Below are 16,710 nucleotides of genomic sequence, written 5' to 3' on the forward strand. Positions count from 1 at the left end.
AAAAAAAAAGAAATGTGGAGAAAAGAAGATTAGCTACTTGTATAATTATCTTTATTTTCAGTTTTATTAGAACTTGTAATTGAATTAGGCAAGCCTAAAATAAAACTGCAGTTTACACATTTCCCCCCCCCTGTTGTTTCTATTTAGTGAGAGGAAAACAGTGACTTTTATATTTTTCTTTTTTTAATATTAATCTATTTATTTTAATTGGAGTTTAATTACTTTACAATAAAGCATTAAACTCTTACAGAATCTACTTTATATATTTATATATATATATATATGTTTTGTATTTTGTATTCTATATATGTAAATATCTATACAATTTTTACTTATAGAATGAAATACATAGTATCTTTTTAAACTGCCTGCTGTGCTCTAGCATGATTGAGGATAAGATGGAGATCTTGTGCTGAGTGATGTTTCTTTATTTCAGGGTTAACTGTGTCTACTGTCCTTTTTGGCATCACAAAGTCTCTGTTGATATTCTACATCCTTGTTAATTCTTCACTTACTTTGCACAACAGAATGTTGGAGACCATTTTAAGAGCTCCAGTATTGTTCTTCCATAGAAATCCAATAGGTAAGTCAGATACTCAAGTTTCTTAGTGAATATGTCTTGTTAACACATTTAGTGCCTGATTACATTTTCATATTTGAAAATTGAAGAGATGCTTGGAAGAAAATCACTGTGTCTGTTTATTCATTTTCTACAAAAAGCTTCATTGGTAATTTTTCCTACCAGAGAAAATGTGAATAGAGGAGCATATAAGCTTTTATTCCAATTTATTTATACCTGTAAAAGTACATGAATGTTTACTTTACAGGATGATTTAGGAGTCCATTTGTTATGTGGCATATGAAACATCCAACATATGATGAAAACGTGTTGAAATATGTTTTTGACTAGTTTTGAAACGTTGGCTGTGTTACATAGTGGTAAGCTAACTAGGAAATACCTTCTTCCAGGAATGTCTGTACAGAAGACAGGCTGTATGTTTCTCTCTTTCATTGTCCATCCATTTCTGGGACCACAGAGCTCTGATATGTGCTCATATTTTGAGTTTTACCTAAATGGTAATGTAAAATTAATTAAAATACAAGATCAGTGAAATGTAAACAATCCTCTTCAATAAAACGAACTCTAGTTTTACAATGGACTTGTGGTTACATTAAAGATGGCTTGTGGTATGTAGCAGGTGGACTTCAGTATTAAGTAAGAGTGTTCCTGAAGGTTTCCCAGTGGTTGCTTCTTCTACCCTGAGGCCTTTGATCTGTCTTGCTTTGTTTGGAAGGTAGCCTCTTGACCTGGGTTCCTATGAAGAATTAGTTGATCAGAGCACATGCCTACTCTGTTCAGTTGCTTAGACTTGTGCTGAGGCCCAGGGTGGCTTTGTTTTTGCAGGTCAATATTGGCAGGGCCTGATGAGGCAGGGATGTGACTGGAGGGAGGACAGTAGCCTTGGCCTGGCCATCAACTAGCTGTGCGATCAAGGCCAAAGTAGGTAGATACTACTGGGCAGGAAAATCTCCAGGCAGGGTGTTGTCATACTTATAAGTATGGACTCAGGAGCCAAATTCCTGGGTACAGTCCTAGTGCTAGTTACTAATGCTGCTGCTGCTGCTAAGTTGCTTCAGTCGTGTCCGACTCTGTGCGACCCCATAGACGGCAGCCCACTAGGCTCCTCGGTCCCTGGGATTCTCCAGGCAAGAATACTGGAGTGGGGTGCCAAGCCTTCTCCAATGCATGAAAGTCGAAAGTGAAAGTGAAAGTGAAGTCCCTCAGTTGTGTCCGACTCTTAGCAACCTCATGGACTGCTGCCTACCAGGCTCCTCCGTCCATGGGATTTTCTAGGCAAGAGTACTGGAGTGGGGTGCCATTGCCTTCTCCAAGTGCTAGTTACTAATAGTAATAGCTAATTATAGTTATATTAATACTTATATGCTAGTTATTTAATTTCTCTGTATCTCAATTTTCTTACCTATAAAATGAAGATATTGTTCATACACTTACCAGTATCTTGATGTTGTGGGCATTAAGCAGGTTAATACATTCACAACACTTAGGACAGGCTCAGTGCCCAGTGAACCTCAATGAGGATGTCGACATGGTGTCTGGGAACGTCTCTCCTGTGAAATGGGAATGACCACTGCCCTTCCTGTTTCACAAGGCTGTTGTGAGGATTAAATAAGACTGTTTAAGGCAGCATCTTGTACAGATTTATTCAACAGTTCAGTTCAGTCGCTCAGTCATATCCAACTCTTTGAGACCCCATCGACTGCAGTGTGCCAGGCTTCCCTGTCCATCTTCCCTGCCCAACTCCCAGAGCTTACTCAAATACATGTCCATCGAGTCAGTGATGCCATCCAACCATCTAATCCTCTGTCATCCTCTTCTCCTCCCACTTTCAGTCTTTCCCAGCATCAGGGTCTTTTCCAATGAGTCAGTTCTCCATATCAGGTGGCCAAAGTATTGGAGTTTCAGCTTCAGCATCAGCCCTTCCTGAATATTCAGAACTGATTTCCTTTAGGATGAACTTGTTAGATCTCCTTGCAGTCCAGGGGACTCTCAAGAGTCTTCTCCAACACCACAGTTCAAAAGCATCAATCTTAGGTGCTCAGCTTTCTTTATAGTCCATGTATAGTAGCCACACATGACCACTGGAAAAACCATAGCTTTGACCTGATGGGCCTTTGTTGGCAAAGTGATGTCTCTGCTTTTTAATATGCTGTCTAGGTTGGTCATAGATTTTCTTCCAAGGAGCAATCATCTTTTAATTTCATGGCTTTAGTCACCATCTGAAGTGATTTTGGGAGCCCCCAAAATAGTCTGTCACTGTTTCCATTGTTTCCCTATCTCTTTGCCATGAAGTGGCAGGACCAGATGCCATGAACTTAGTTTTATGAATTGAGTTTTAAGTCAACTTTTTAAACACATGTTTTTTAGTTCAGGCATTATGAGGAGCACAAGATGGCAAACTGCAGAGGCACACACAGATTTCATCTTATTATGAAGCTTGAGTGAGAAAGTGATTGGAAGAGTCTTTGCTATTATGGCTATGATGTTGCTCTACTTTTCCTGTTAATATGAAAACTGCAGTTGTAATTTTGGGAGCATCGAGTGGGACTGAGTTTGAGACCATTTTTAACCAGGATCTTGATGACCTGTAGGCATCTCCAGATTCTGATTTATTATTCAAGGATTTGGAACAAAGTTTAAATCTTTAAGGTCACTAATCCTAGAGCAGCAGGCATACACAGTGTGTATCTTGTCTTCCCCTCCTGCATCTATCATCAGAACTTCATTGCTTCAAGAAAATAGAAGCGCAAATAAGTACTGCAAAGATAGGCTCAAAGGTTTAGGGGCATCGGTTTTTTACTCTTTTAGCAGTGTATTATACTGAACTCTTCCCTGTGTTTATTTTCAAAAGTAGAATTTGTAATAGATTGTTTATGGTGGACTTTGTTTGTGATATATGATGGCATGAAGAGAAAACCACACAGAGGTATTACTTGGTATTACTTGTTACCAAGTTTAAGCTCACTCTGCTTGCCTCACAAGGCTGGTAAGTCTTACAGACAATGTGTTAAGGCAAAGAATAATGACTTTATTTGGAAACCTGGCAGACTGAGAAGATGGTAGATTAATGTGTCAAAATAACCATCTTATTTGGGTCTGGATGCCTGGTTCTTTTATAGAACAGAGAGGAGAGGAGGCAAGGAAATAATGTCAAAAGGCCATTTATCTTGTACAATAAGAGGGTATTTGTTCATTTTGTCTTTTCTGCATCCATTCACAGTTGGTGAAAGTCAGATTGTCTCCCTGTGAGCTGAAAAAAAGCCACTTTAACCTTCATGCAGAGGGGCAGGGTTCCTTGACCAAAGCAATGAATAGCAATGGTCAAAGAAACAGATCCAGCATAGAGTCAAAATTGGCTCCTCCCTGTTATAGTTCCTTTGATGTGCCCTCCCCTGTCTGGGACCAGTGTCCTGTTCTTTCTTATCCTGAGTCTCCCCAGGGAGCACCCTTTCAGGGGTGGCTGCAGCATCCTTTGTTTACTGATGTGACAAGTGACATTTTTAATTTATACCAGATATTTACCAGAAATTCCCATATTTTATTCTGCAGCCTTAAGGATATACTATTATTGTGGATTCTGAGAAGGGAAATAAAATCAATCTTAATCATTTAGTAATTTTTCTGTTTTCCTGTCTACATCCCGTTGGTCTTCTTAGATGCTTATTCACAAGTCTGTGCTTTTCACACCCAGTACTCCTCTAAAAACAATGACTTATTACCTGACTAGTAAGCTCACAACTGGGAAATGGCCACAATCCCTAATTTCCCAAAATGTGAGGTGCTGTGAGCCATCTGGAGGGAAAAAAGAAGTTACAGAGAGGTTATAATTTTGTTGATTTAAAGAGTATCACTTGGGGAAACTAATCTTGATAATTAAAGCCAAATTGGTGTGACAGTTAGGATTAACTTAGGTATTTTGCAACTGTTTGTTTGCCAATTTAGCTCTTAGAGTGAGTCTTAGATGGGATGGATCTAAGGGGAGGGAAATTCTCAAATCCACCAACCTTTCCAGATACTGCCACAAGATTCCCCCATTCTTTTAAAAATCAGGGCTCAATTTCAATTCCCCACCCACTGCCATTTGGTGGTATTTTTGTTTCTCTTTAGGTATCATCCTATTTTGTCTTTCTTTTTACCACTGACATTGGCTTATTTCATATGAATTTGTAATATATTAAATTTATTCTTGTTTTACCGCTAGTCATGTCTGACTCTTTTGTAGTCCTATGAACTGTAGCCTGCCAGGCTACTCTGTCCATGGGATTTCCCAGGAAAGAATACTGGAGTGAGTTGACATTTCTTCCTCCAGGGGATCTACCTGACCTTGGGATTGAACCCCTGTCTCTTATGTCTCCTGCATTGGCAGGCAGATTCTTTAGCACTGAGCCCCTAGGAAAGCCCAATACATTAAATATTTAATGGTTCTTAGTCACTCAGTTGTATCCAACTCTTCATGACCCCATGGACTGGCCTGCCAGCTCTGCTGTCCATGGGAATTCTCCAGGCAAGAAAAATGGAGTGGGTTTCCATTTCCTTCTCCAGAAAGTACTTAATACATGTACTTTATTATTTTTTTTAAGATTTATTGATTTATTTTTAGTTGCATTGGGTCTTTGTTGCTGCATGTGGGCTTTCTCTAGTTACAGCGAGCAAGGGTTACTCCTCATTGCAGTGCCTGGGCTTCACACTATGGTCACTTTTTATGTTGCAGAGCTCGGGCTCTAGGCACATAGGCTTCAGTAGTTGTGGTGCACAGGCTTAATTGTTCTGCAGCATGTGGAATCTTCCTGGACCAGGGATTGAACACATGTCCCCTGCACTGGAGACACTGTACCACCAAGGAATTCCCTAAATATATATTCTTCAAAATTATTGTTTTGATTTGTTCATGAATTGTTTCTCTTAAAGCTTCTATCTGAGGAAATGATATTTTTCATATCCTGTTCTTTCAGGAAGAATTTTAAATCGTTTCTCCAAAGACATTGGGCATATGGATGACTTGCTGCCTCTGATATTTCAAGATTTCATCCAGGTAACGTAATAGTCCTGTCAGAGTTTTCACAGGGAATAGCAGAGTGCCTTTTTCTCAAGGCCTTCTCACAGGGGCTAAGGATGGTCTTTCAGCCTGGCAATGCATCCTGCTTTCTTCAGTAAAGGTCATGTTTGTGAGAGAAAGGTGCAGGTGTGATTGAGAGGCTGAGTTAACAGGAGAGACACCTGGGGCAGGAGTGGCTACACAGTCATGTCAAGGTTGGTCTGAACAGCAGCATGCTGGTTAAGTGGTTCTCCTCTGCCTTCCAGGTGTCTGGCGTGGATTCCCTTTACTGTGAGCACATTTCATAATATAGAAATAATCACCTCTCATGGAAAGATAGCCTAGATTAACTAAATTATGCTTTGTATTGGGCTTCCCAGCTGGCTTAGTGGTAAAGAATTCACCTGCCAATGCAGGAGATGCAAGAGATATGGATTTGATCCCTGAGTTAGAAGATGTCCTAGAGAAGGGAATGGTGATCCACTTCAGTATTCTTGCCTAGAAAATTCCACAGATAGAGGAGCCTGGCAGACTATAGTCCAGGGGGCTGCAAGAGTCATACACAACTGAGCACGAGCACTATGCTTTGTATTACCACAGAGGACAAATATTTAGTGCAGCATTTAATTTGGAAAAAGCCATGTGTGGTTATTACAAAGCAAAGATTGGGTAAAAATAAGGTGAGAATAATACTTTAACAAGGACAATGTTGTTGTTTAGTCACTAAGTTGTGTACAGCTCTTTTGTGACCGCATAGACTGCAGCTTACCAGGTTCCTCCATCAGTGGGATTTCTCAGGCAAGAATACTAGAGTGGGTTGCCATTTCCTTGTCCAGGGGATATTCCTGACCCAGAGATCAAGCTTGTGTCTCTGGCGTCTCCTTCATTGCAGGTAGATTCTTACCACTGAGCCACATGGGAAGTCCAAAAAGGACAATAGAGAGTGCTTATTGAAGATACAAAGCCTTTAAACCAGTAGTTTGATTACGGGACCAAAGTCATCTCACAAAATGTTTTTTGGTTTTGTAGGCAGTTTTGCTTTTCATAAACTGATTACTCTGTCTTGCTAAGCTGCTGCTAAGTTGCTTCAGTTGTGTCCGACTCTGTGCGACCCCATACGGAGCCCACCAGGCTCCCCCATCCCTGGGATTCTCCAGGCAAGAATACTGGAGTGGGTTGCCATTTCCTTCTAAGGTGTCTTAAAAAAGAAAAGAGAGAAAGACTTACAGAAATCCCTTCTACCCAGCCTGTTTGTCTGTGAACTTGAGAGTCTAAGGAATGATGTTAGGTCATCTCAGCTCTCATTGTCACATTCAGTATTGTTGCTGTTATGGAGTGTTTTTTTCTTTTTTTTCTGTTATTCCGTCTACTTATCAGTGATTAAGCCTGTGGGGAATTTACTTTTTCTTTCCAAGTGTTAATTTTGGAAATGAAATACATGTGTCCAAAGCTGCACACAGAAATGCAGCAATGAACAGTGCAGCAGTGTCCTACAGACAGTGCAGCCAGTGGGCAAGACTTCCACTGTCACCAGTGAGAACTAAGCTGAGACTCGGAGGCAGAGGGCTTTTCCTGTGAAGATGTCTGATTGTTTTCTTTTCTTCTGCAAACTTATTTTATAAATGTGCCCTTCTGGGTTTAGCTACATAATTTATCCCTGGAAACAATTTTTCCCTGAAAATAGTGTCATGTTTTGACAGTGATTGTGAATTCCTTTGAAAGGATTTTGTGAAAGGTTCTGTTTCTTTGCTACAGTAAGCTAGGCCAAGGTTGGGTTTCTACTGTGTGCTTAGCATATGGTTTGTTAGTCCTCATAATCAAAATTTGTCACATATTTTTGCATGGCATATAGAGGGACAGGGATAGATGCTACCTGATTTCAGTAGGAAATATTCTCATTAAAGAGGAAAGAAAATTCTAGTCCAGCTGATTTCCATTCCCTCCTCTACCACTTGTAGTTCAATTATCTTGAAGTTTGGTGGAGGCATCCTGTAGTTCATTAGAAGTAAGAGTCTGCTCTTTGATAGAGAGGCCTGGGATGAGCATGGAGCTTATGTATTCTTCACTGAGCAAGTAGTTAAATCTCTGAAGATGGATAATATTGCCAAGAGAGAGGGAAGCATTTTAGGAGCCAAAATCAGAAGCTTAGGGAAGGCTTGATATTCAAAGAGAAGCAGAGAGAGAAGGGAAGTACAGAAGACACATAATGAACAGCAAGGATGAGAGGAGGAGATACAGTGGAGACCCAAGGAAGACAGGTCTGTTTAGTGCAAACGAGAAGGTGAGTCCACGGAAACTTGTTGATTGATTTGGAATCAGGAGGTGTCTGGTGTCCTGCGAAGCAGGTTTCAGATGGGAAGAGTTAGAGAGCAAAGGGCTGCAAATCCAGGAGGTGTGGAGGGAGTTGAGGTGAAGACAGGCTACTCCTGGAAGGAGTTTGAATTAATCAGAAGAGAGGCCCATCTGGATGTAGGGTCTGAGGAGATGTTGCTGGTTGTTTGAGATTTTAGTTTCTGGGAGGGGAGTATGAGCAATGGTGGGTGGTTTTTTCCCTCTCTTCCCTCTTTCCTTAAACAAACAGGGATTAGAGTTGAGGCCATGAGGTACAGGGGTGAGTCAGGCAGGAAGCCCTGTCCTATGGGCCAGACATTGTCCTTCCAGTCCCCCAGGGAAGGAGGACGTTCAGAGACTCACCCCTTGATGACTTTGGAATCCTAATTGTGGGAGCTCTGTGGAGGAAGTCTTGGAAGGAAAACTAAATGTGGGGGCTGGAGGCAGTTAGGGAACCTAGTCCAGGGGCAGCCAGAGCTTCTAGGAGGTGACCTTTGATCCCAAATGAGAGGAAAAGGCTGCTGTGGATGGTGGGGCATGAGGTGCTGGTAGAAGCAGAGTTCCTGTGTGGAACCCAGTCTTTCTGTCTGTCACCAGCTGAGAGGGGGGAAGGGAAAGGCTTGCAATGGTGTTGTTCACTTTTGTTTAGAGCCAACTGTGTTCAAACTCATTTTTGATGGTTCTGATCATCCTTGGTGTATTTGCTAAACCTTGGAAAATTCTTGATCATTTTTATTTTTATTACTTCAAGTATATATTTACTTCTAAAGTATGTATTACTTCTTTTCCTCATCTAATTCCTTCTAATTTCATAAATGGAATCTCAGATAATTTATTTAATATTTTGTAATAGTGATACCAAGTGTGGCTAATGAAAAGCCTGAATTCTGTGTAGTGGTCCCACCCTGCAGGACAATCCATCCACTAAGACGATGTAACTCAGAGACCGCCTCCCAACAGAGGGCGATCATGAGTTTGTGCACCATCCTGTACACTGACAGCTACCAGATAGGTTTCCCGTTCAGTCACGTTAGAGTTGTTGGGAAAATTGGAGCTGCTCACTATTTCAAAGGATGAAGGAAAGCAGCATAAAAAATCAACTTATGTGGTGTGATTGCACCTGATAATCATTCATGATGTCAACAGCTTTAAATTGTGGCAGTGCAGAGCCCTGCAGTCTCCCTTTCCAAGCCCCCGTCCCAGCTCTCCCTCTTACCACCTCTGCCCCACAAAGCCACACTCTCCTTTCTGTAAAATGGAGAAAATAATACCTGCTTCCTAAGGTTTGTTGGGCAGATAAAAATGAAGACATTTTAATATTATTTTTCGCATAACATCTAAATGCATGTTGAACACTAAGTAATGGATACCTAATTTTAAAAATGCCACGTGTGTTTTAGGTAAGAGAAATAGTCTGATGACAGTGGCATTTGTTGTTGTTCAGTCGCTAAGTCATGTCTGACCCTTTGCCACCCCATAGACTGCAGCACACCAGACCTTCCTGTCCATCACTATCTCCAGGAGTTTGACCAAATTCAAGTCCATTGAATAGGTGAAGCCATCAGCCATCTCATTCTCTGCTGCCCTCGTCTCCTTTTGCCTTTGGCAAAATGGCATTATGCTGCATTAAAGTTATTTTCAGAGACAGTTTCCAGGCCCATAAATATCATCTCATGAGTTTGTATCACACAGATTCTAGGTTTGTAATCCTTAAAGAGTTTAGTGGATGCTTTCTTCGGTAGACTCACAGAATGAAAATCAGTTGTTTTCAAGACAGACCACTGAGCATTAATTATTTCAGAGCAATGTAATTTTCATACAATTTGCCAAAGTCCCAAATAGCACTGAATAAGGATCTCAATTATCTACAATTCTTGTCATTGAAATCATCGTCTCCAAGGAGTCTTCCTATTGCTAAACAAGTGAAATTGAAGGTGAGATGTGGAAGTTAAAATGCCTAAACCTAGGCATTTTAAGTCTAGGCATTTTAATTTTCAAAAAAATGTTTGGGACTGTTCTGAGTGTGTGAACCTGCACACAGCTGCTCTCAGCAAAATACTGTAATTTATTGAGGAAAACTAAGTTGTAAAATGCTTATTTCCCACACACCCCTCATTCAGGAAAAAAAAAAAAAATCAGCAGCTTGGCAGAGCTCAACTGACTCTTCACATCCTTCCGTGGACACAAAGGGCTTATTCTGAGGCCTCTTGAGCAACCAGTGGTGAGACCACGAGGGTCTGTGTCATTACCTCCTCAGCACACATAGAACACTGACTGCGGTTTTATGAAGTGAAAATGCCCAAGAAAAAGAAGATGTGAAGGAGGTGTCCTCAGTCATTTCTTTCCAGAGAGGGGAACGCAGAAGAACAGGCCAGTGCATCTGGGTATTGAGAACGAAGCCTGAGACTCAGTGTAATAGGTGATTATGGGTCACTGGCTTTTGCAGCCTTTACTTGTCTCAGCACCACTGACACTTACATTTCATTGTGTGGAGATGTCAGGGAAAGTGTGTAGCAAGTATTCCAGCCTCTCCCACTGAACAATGACTTTGTCATTTTGAGATCTCTGTGGGTGTTGATCCCTTCCCCAACCGCTTCCTCAAATCACCCTTAGGGATGTTTATTTTTAATATATATGTAATACTAGTGCTTTGTGGATATTTTCTTCCAGTCAGTGGCTTGCCATTTATATCCTTAGTAGAGATCAGGGTTTAATTTTGATGAAGTCTAATGTTTACCATTTTTTTCTTTTCTTTTGTAGTTGATGTTTTTGTATCCTAAGAAACCTTTGCACATCCTTAGGAGTGTGAAGATACTTTTCTATGTTCTGCCTTTTTAGATATTGATGCATCTTGCACTATTTTTTGTATGTGAAAGAGTAATTAGTGGTTGAAGTTTATTTTTTCCAATTATTCTTCACACATTTGTTAAAGACTTTTATGCATTGAATTAAGGAAATCGGCATCTGTATAATTTATTTTGTTCCTCAAAAGTTGCAGTTTATACCAATATTTAGATCCTTATGCCAATACTGCATTCTTAATTACTGTACATTTTAATAAGAGATGAAACCCATAGTTTAAATTGTCTAACTTTGTACTTCTTCATCAAGGTTAATTTGGTCATTCTGGATCCTTTACTGTTATGTATAAATTTTAGAAGCCTTCCAATTTGCTTTTAAATAAAAGCCTGCTGAAAATTTTATCAATATTTCCTTTTAGCTATAGGTTATTTGAGAAGTCTGAGTTTTAACAATATTGGATCTGCAATTATGAATATGTATCTTTCTCTGCTTATTTAGGTCTTTTTTAATTTTAGAAATATGTTGTAATTTTTAGTATAGACATCTTACACTTCTCTGGTTAAATTTATTCATGGTATTATCAGATTGTTTTTAAAATTACTTATTTATTTTTGGATGCACTGTGCCTTCTTTGCTACTCATGGGCTTTCCTTAGTTGCAGGGAGAGTGGGTGACTAGTTGCTATGGGTGGGCTTCTCATTCTGGTGGCTTTTCCTGTTGAAAAACATGGGCTGGAGGTTGGAGGGGGGTTCAGGATGGGGAACATGTGTACACCTGTGGTGGATGCATGTTGATGTATGGCAAAACCAATACAATATTGTAAAGTAAAATAATAATAATAATAATAAAAACATTTAAAAGAATGTAAGGTTAAAAAAGAAAAACGAAAAACACGGGCTTCAGTAGTTGTGGCACATGGACTTAGCTGCTCTGGGCATGTGGATTCTTCCTAGGGATCGAACTGTGTTTCCTGCATTGGCAGATGGATTCTTAACTACTTGGACCACTAGAGAAGGCTTGTTTCTGATACCATTATAAACTTGCTGGTTGTTAGTCTATAGAAATATAGTTGATTTATATGTGAATCAACTTTGTATTGCCTGGAGTTGATGGCAGTAGTTTGTTTGTTTTTCTTTTTTAGTTCTGTAGGATTTTGTCCATATACGGTCACGTCAGCTTTAATAACGACAGTTTTGTATCTTCATTTCCAATATTTATGACTTTTATTTCCTTTTCTTGACTTGTTGTGGCTGGAGTTTCCAGTTAGTGTTGAAGAGAATTGGTAAGATCAGTTAATCTTGTACTCTTAGGGCAAAATCTTTCAATATATTTTTTCATTAAGAATAATACTAATTCCAATTTTGTAGGTAGGCATCTGTTGTCAGATTGAAAAAGTTAAACTTAACATTCCTGGAATAGAGTTTACTTGGTTGTAATGTAGCCTTGCTTTTATGTATTGCTATATGTAGTTTGTCAAGAATTTTTGTATCTGTTGTTCATGAAGGATATTGGTCTATAATTAGCTTTTTAAAATATTTTGTCAGGTTTTTGTATCAGAATTATGTAGCCTCAAGAAAATACATGGGAAATATTTCCATTTTTAATGGCCACTTTAAAGTGTCAGCTTGACCAGACTACATTCCTCAGTTATTCAATCAAAAAGTGACCTGTGTGTTGCTCTGTAGGTAATTTGTAGATGTGATTGAAGTTCATTATCAGTTGATTTTAAGTAGGGACAATTATCCTACATAGTCCAGTGGGCACAGTTCAGTCAGTTGTAGGGCTTTAAGAACTAAGCCTTCCCTGAAGTAAAAAGAAATTCTGCTTGCGAAGAACAGCATCAGCTCCTACCCAAGGGTTCCAGTCTGTCCTTTGTAACAGCCAACCCTGAGCATTTTGGACTTGCCCAGTCAAGTTAGATTGTGGAGTACTATCTTTTTTATATTGCTAGATTCAGTTCATTGGTATGTTGTTTAATATCCCAAGACAGTTATGTTTGTAATTTTTCCTTCTTTTAATGTCTTTATCTGGTTTTTATATCGTGATAATGCTGGACTCATGTAGCCTGGAAAAGTTTGGTAAAACTTTTCTGCAAAATATTTTTGTGAAGCCCTCCAGACTTAAAGTATTTTCTGTGGAAAATTAAAAAATTATGTATTCAGGAAATTCTCTGGTGGTCCAGTGGTCAGGACTTGGTGCTTTCACTGTTGTGTGCCTGGGTTCAATTGCTGGTAGGAAAACTAAGATCCCACAAGCTGCATGGCATGGCCAAAACAATAAAATAAAGTAAAATAAAACAACACAACAACACAAGAGAAGACTGTATACATGGACATCACCAGATGGTCAATACTGAAATCAGATTGATTATTTGCTTTGCAGCCAAAGATGGAAAAGTTCTATACAATCAGCAAAACCAAGATGGGGAGCTGACTGTGGCTCAGATCATGAATTCCTTATTGCCAAATTCAGACTGAAATTGAAGAAAGTAGGGAAAACCCCTAGACCATTCAGCTATGACCTAAATCAAATCCTTTATGATTATACAGTGAAAGTGACAAATAGATTCAAAAGATTAGATCTGATAGAGTACCTGAAGAACTAAGGACAGAAGTTCATGACATTGTACAGGAGGCATTGATCAAGAACATCCCCAAGAAAAAGAAATGCAAAAAGGCAAAATGGTTGTCTGAGGAGGTCTTACAAATAGCTGAGAAAAGAAGAGAAGCTAAAGGCAAAGGAGAAAAGGAAATATAATATCCATTTGAATGCAGAGTTCCAAAGGAAAGCAAGGAGAGATAAGAAAGCCTTGCTCAGTGATCAATGCAAAGAAATAGAGGAAAGCGATAGAATAGTAAAGACCTCTTCAAGAGATCTCTTGAAGAAAATTAGTGATACCAAGGGAACATTTCATGCAAAGATGGGCACAATAAAGGACACATTTGGTATGGACCTAACAGAAGCAGAAGATATTAAAAAGAAGTGGAAGCATACACAGAAAAACTATACAAAAAAGATTTTCATTATCCAGATAAAAACAATGGTGTGATCACTCACTTAAAGCCAGACATCCCGGAATGTGAAATCAAGTGGTCCTTAGGAAGCATCACTACAAACAAAGCTAGTGGAGGTGATAGAATTCCAGTTGAGCTATTTCAAATGCTAGAAGATGATGCTATGAAAGTGCTGCATTCAATATGCCAGCAGATTTAGAAAATGCAGCAGTGGCCATAGGAAAAGGTCAGTTTTCATTCCAATCGCAAAGAAAGGCAATGTTAAGGAATGTTCAAACTACCGCACAATTGCAGTCTTCTCACATGCTACCAAAGTAATGCTCAAAATTCTCCAAGCCAGGCTTCAATAGTATGTGAACTGTGAACTTCCAGATATTCAAGCTGGTTTTCGAAAAGGCAGAGGAACTAGAGATCAAATTGCCAACATCTGTTGGATCGCAGAAAAAGCAAGAGAGTTCCAGAAAAGCATCTGCTTTACTGACAACACCAAAGCCTTTTACTGTGTGGATCATGATAAACTGTGGAAAATTCTGAAAGAGATGGGAATACCAGACCACCTTACCTGCCTCCTAAGAAATCTGTATGCTGTTCAAGAAGCAACAGTTAGAACTGGACATGAAACAGCAGACTCGTTTCAAATAGGGAAAGGAGTACATCAAGGTTTTATATTGTTATGCTGCTTATTTAACTTATATGACGAGTATAACATGTGAAATGCTGGACTGGATGAAGCACAAGCTGGAATCATGATTGCCAGGAGAAATATCAATAACCTCAGATACGGAGATGGCACAACCCTTATGGCAGAAAGTGAAGAAGAACTAAAGATCCTCTTGATGAAAGTGAAAGAGGAGAGTGGAAACATTGGCTTAAAACTCAACATTGAGAAAACGAAGATCATGGCATCTGGTCCCATCACCCCATGGCAAATAGATGGGGAAACAATGCAAACAGTGGCAGATTTTATTTTTTGGGGCTCCAAAATCACTGAAGATGGTGACTGAAGCCATGAAATTAAAAGACACTTGCTCCTTGGAGGAAAAGCTATGACCAACCTAAACAGCATATTAAAAAGCAGAGCCATCACTTTGCAACAAAGGTCCTTCTAGTCAAGGCTATGGTTTTTCCAGTAGTCATGTATGGATGTGAGAGTTGGACTAAAAAGAAAGCTGAGTGCCGAAGAATTGATGCTTTTGAACTGTGGTGTTGGAGAAGACTCTTGAGAGTCCCTTGGACTGCAAGGAGATCCAACCAGTCCATCCTAAAGGAGATCAGTCCTGGGTGTTCATTGGAAGGATTGATGCTGAAGCTGAAACTCCAATACTTTGGCCACCTGATGTGAAGAACTGACTCATTGGAAAAGACCTTGATGCTGGGAAAGATTGAAGGTGGGAGAAAAAGGAGACGACAAAGGATAAGATGATTGGATGGCATTATTGACTCAATAGACATGAGTTTGAGTAAGCTCCGGGAGTTGGTGATGGACAGGGAAGTCTGTCGTGCTGCAGTCCATGGGGTTGCAAAGAGTTGGATATGATTGAGTAATGGAACAGAACTGAGAAAATAAAATAAAGGATTCAAATTCTTAAATATATATGCAATTATTCAGATTTTCTATGTCGTTATGTTAGTTTTTATGTCATTTTAAAGACATTCACCCTTTACATTAAAATTTAAAAGTTTATCTGCACAATGTTTATTATATTCTCTTTGTTTTGTTTTGTTTTGTTTTGTTTTTAATTTTATTTTATTTTTAAACTTTACATAATTGTATTAGTTTTGCCAAATATCAAAATGAATCCACCACAGGTATACATGTGTTCCCCATCCTGACCCCTCCTCCCTCCTCCCTCCCCATACCCTCCCTCTGGGTCGTCCCAGTGCACTAGCCCCAAGCATCCAGTATCGTGCATCGAACCTGGACTGGCAACTCGTTTCTTACATGATATTTTACATGTTACAATGTCATTCTCCCAAATCTTCCCACCCTCTCCCTCTCCCACAGAGTCCATAAGACTGTTCTATACATCAGTGTCTCTTTTGCTGTCTCGTACACAGGGTTATTGTTACCATCTTTCTAAATTCCATATATATGCGTTAGAATACTGTATTTATGTTTTTCCTTCTGGCTTACTTCACTCTGTATAATAGGCTCCAGTTTCATCCACCTCATTAGAACTGATTCAAATGTATTCTTTTTAATGGCTGAGTAATACTCCATTGTGTATATGTACCACAGCTTTCTTATCCATTCATCTGCTGATGGACATCAAGGTTGCTTCTATGTCTTGGCTATTATAAACAGTGCTGCGATGAACATTGGGGTACACGTGTCTCTTTCCCTTCTGGTTTCCTCAGTGTGTATGCCCAGCAGTGGGATTGCTGGGTCATAAGGCAGTTCTATTTCCAGTTTTTTAAGGAATCTCCACACTGTTCTCCATAGTGGCTGTACTAGTTTGCATTCCCACCAACAGTGTAAGAGGGTTCCCTTTTCTCCACACCCTCTCCAGCATTTATTATTTGTAGACTTTTGGATCGCAGCCATTCTGACTGGTGTGAAATGGTACCTCATAGTGGTTTTGATTTGCATTTCTCTGATAATGAGTGATGTTGAGCATCTTTTCATGTGTTTGTTAGCCATCTGTATGTCTTTTTTGGAGAAATGTCTATTTAGTTCTTTGGCCCATTTTTTGATTGGGTCGTTTATTTTTCTGGAGTTGAGCTGTAGGAGTTGCTTGTATATTTTTGAGATTAGTTGTTTGTCGGTTGCTTCATTTGCTATTATTTTCTCCCATTCTGAAGGCTGTCTTTTCACCTTGCTAATAGTTTCCTTTGATGTGCAGAAGCTTTTAAGGTTAATTAGGTCCCATTTGTTTATTTTTGCTTTTATTTCCAATATTCTGGGAGGTGGGTCATAGAGGATCCTGCTGTGATGTATGTCGGAGAGT

The 16,710-nt window shown here is 39.5% G+C and overlaps 1 protein-coding gene across 5 annotated transcripts in view; it reads left to right on the plus strand.

Annotated features, from left to right (window-relative positions):
* The window catches only part of LOC520016 (ATP-binding cassette sub-family C member 4), a gene marked incomplete at its 5' end in the record, with an annotated part of 147,345 nt that overhangs the window by 50,171 nt on the left and 80,464 nt on the right, over positions 1-16,710 (plus strand). For all 5 annotated transcript variants that reach the window (XM_010810929.4, XM_059884439.1, XM_024989070.2 and 2 more), the window contains 2 exon segments: positions 437-583; positions 5,533-5,612. In XM_010810929.4, the coding sequence (XP_010809231.4) occupies positions 437-583; positions 5,533-5,612 (227 nt within the window).

The sequence above is a fragment of the Bos taurus genome, unplaced genomic scaffold (assembly GCF_002263795.3).
Source record: "Bos taurus isolate L1 Dominette 01449 registration number 42190680 breed Hereford unplaced genomic scaffold, ARS-UCD2.0 Leftover_ScbfJmS_1899, whole genome shotgun sequence".
Lineage (NCBI taxonomy): Eukaryota > Metazoa > Chordata > Mammalia > Artiodactyla > Bovidae > Bos > Bos taurus.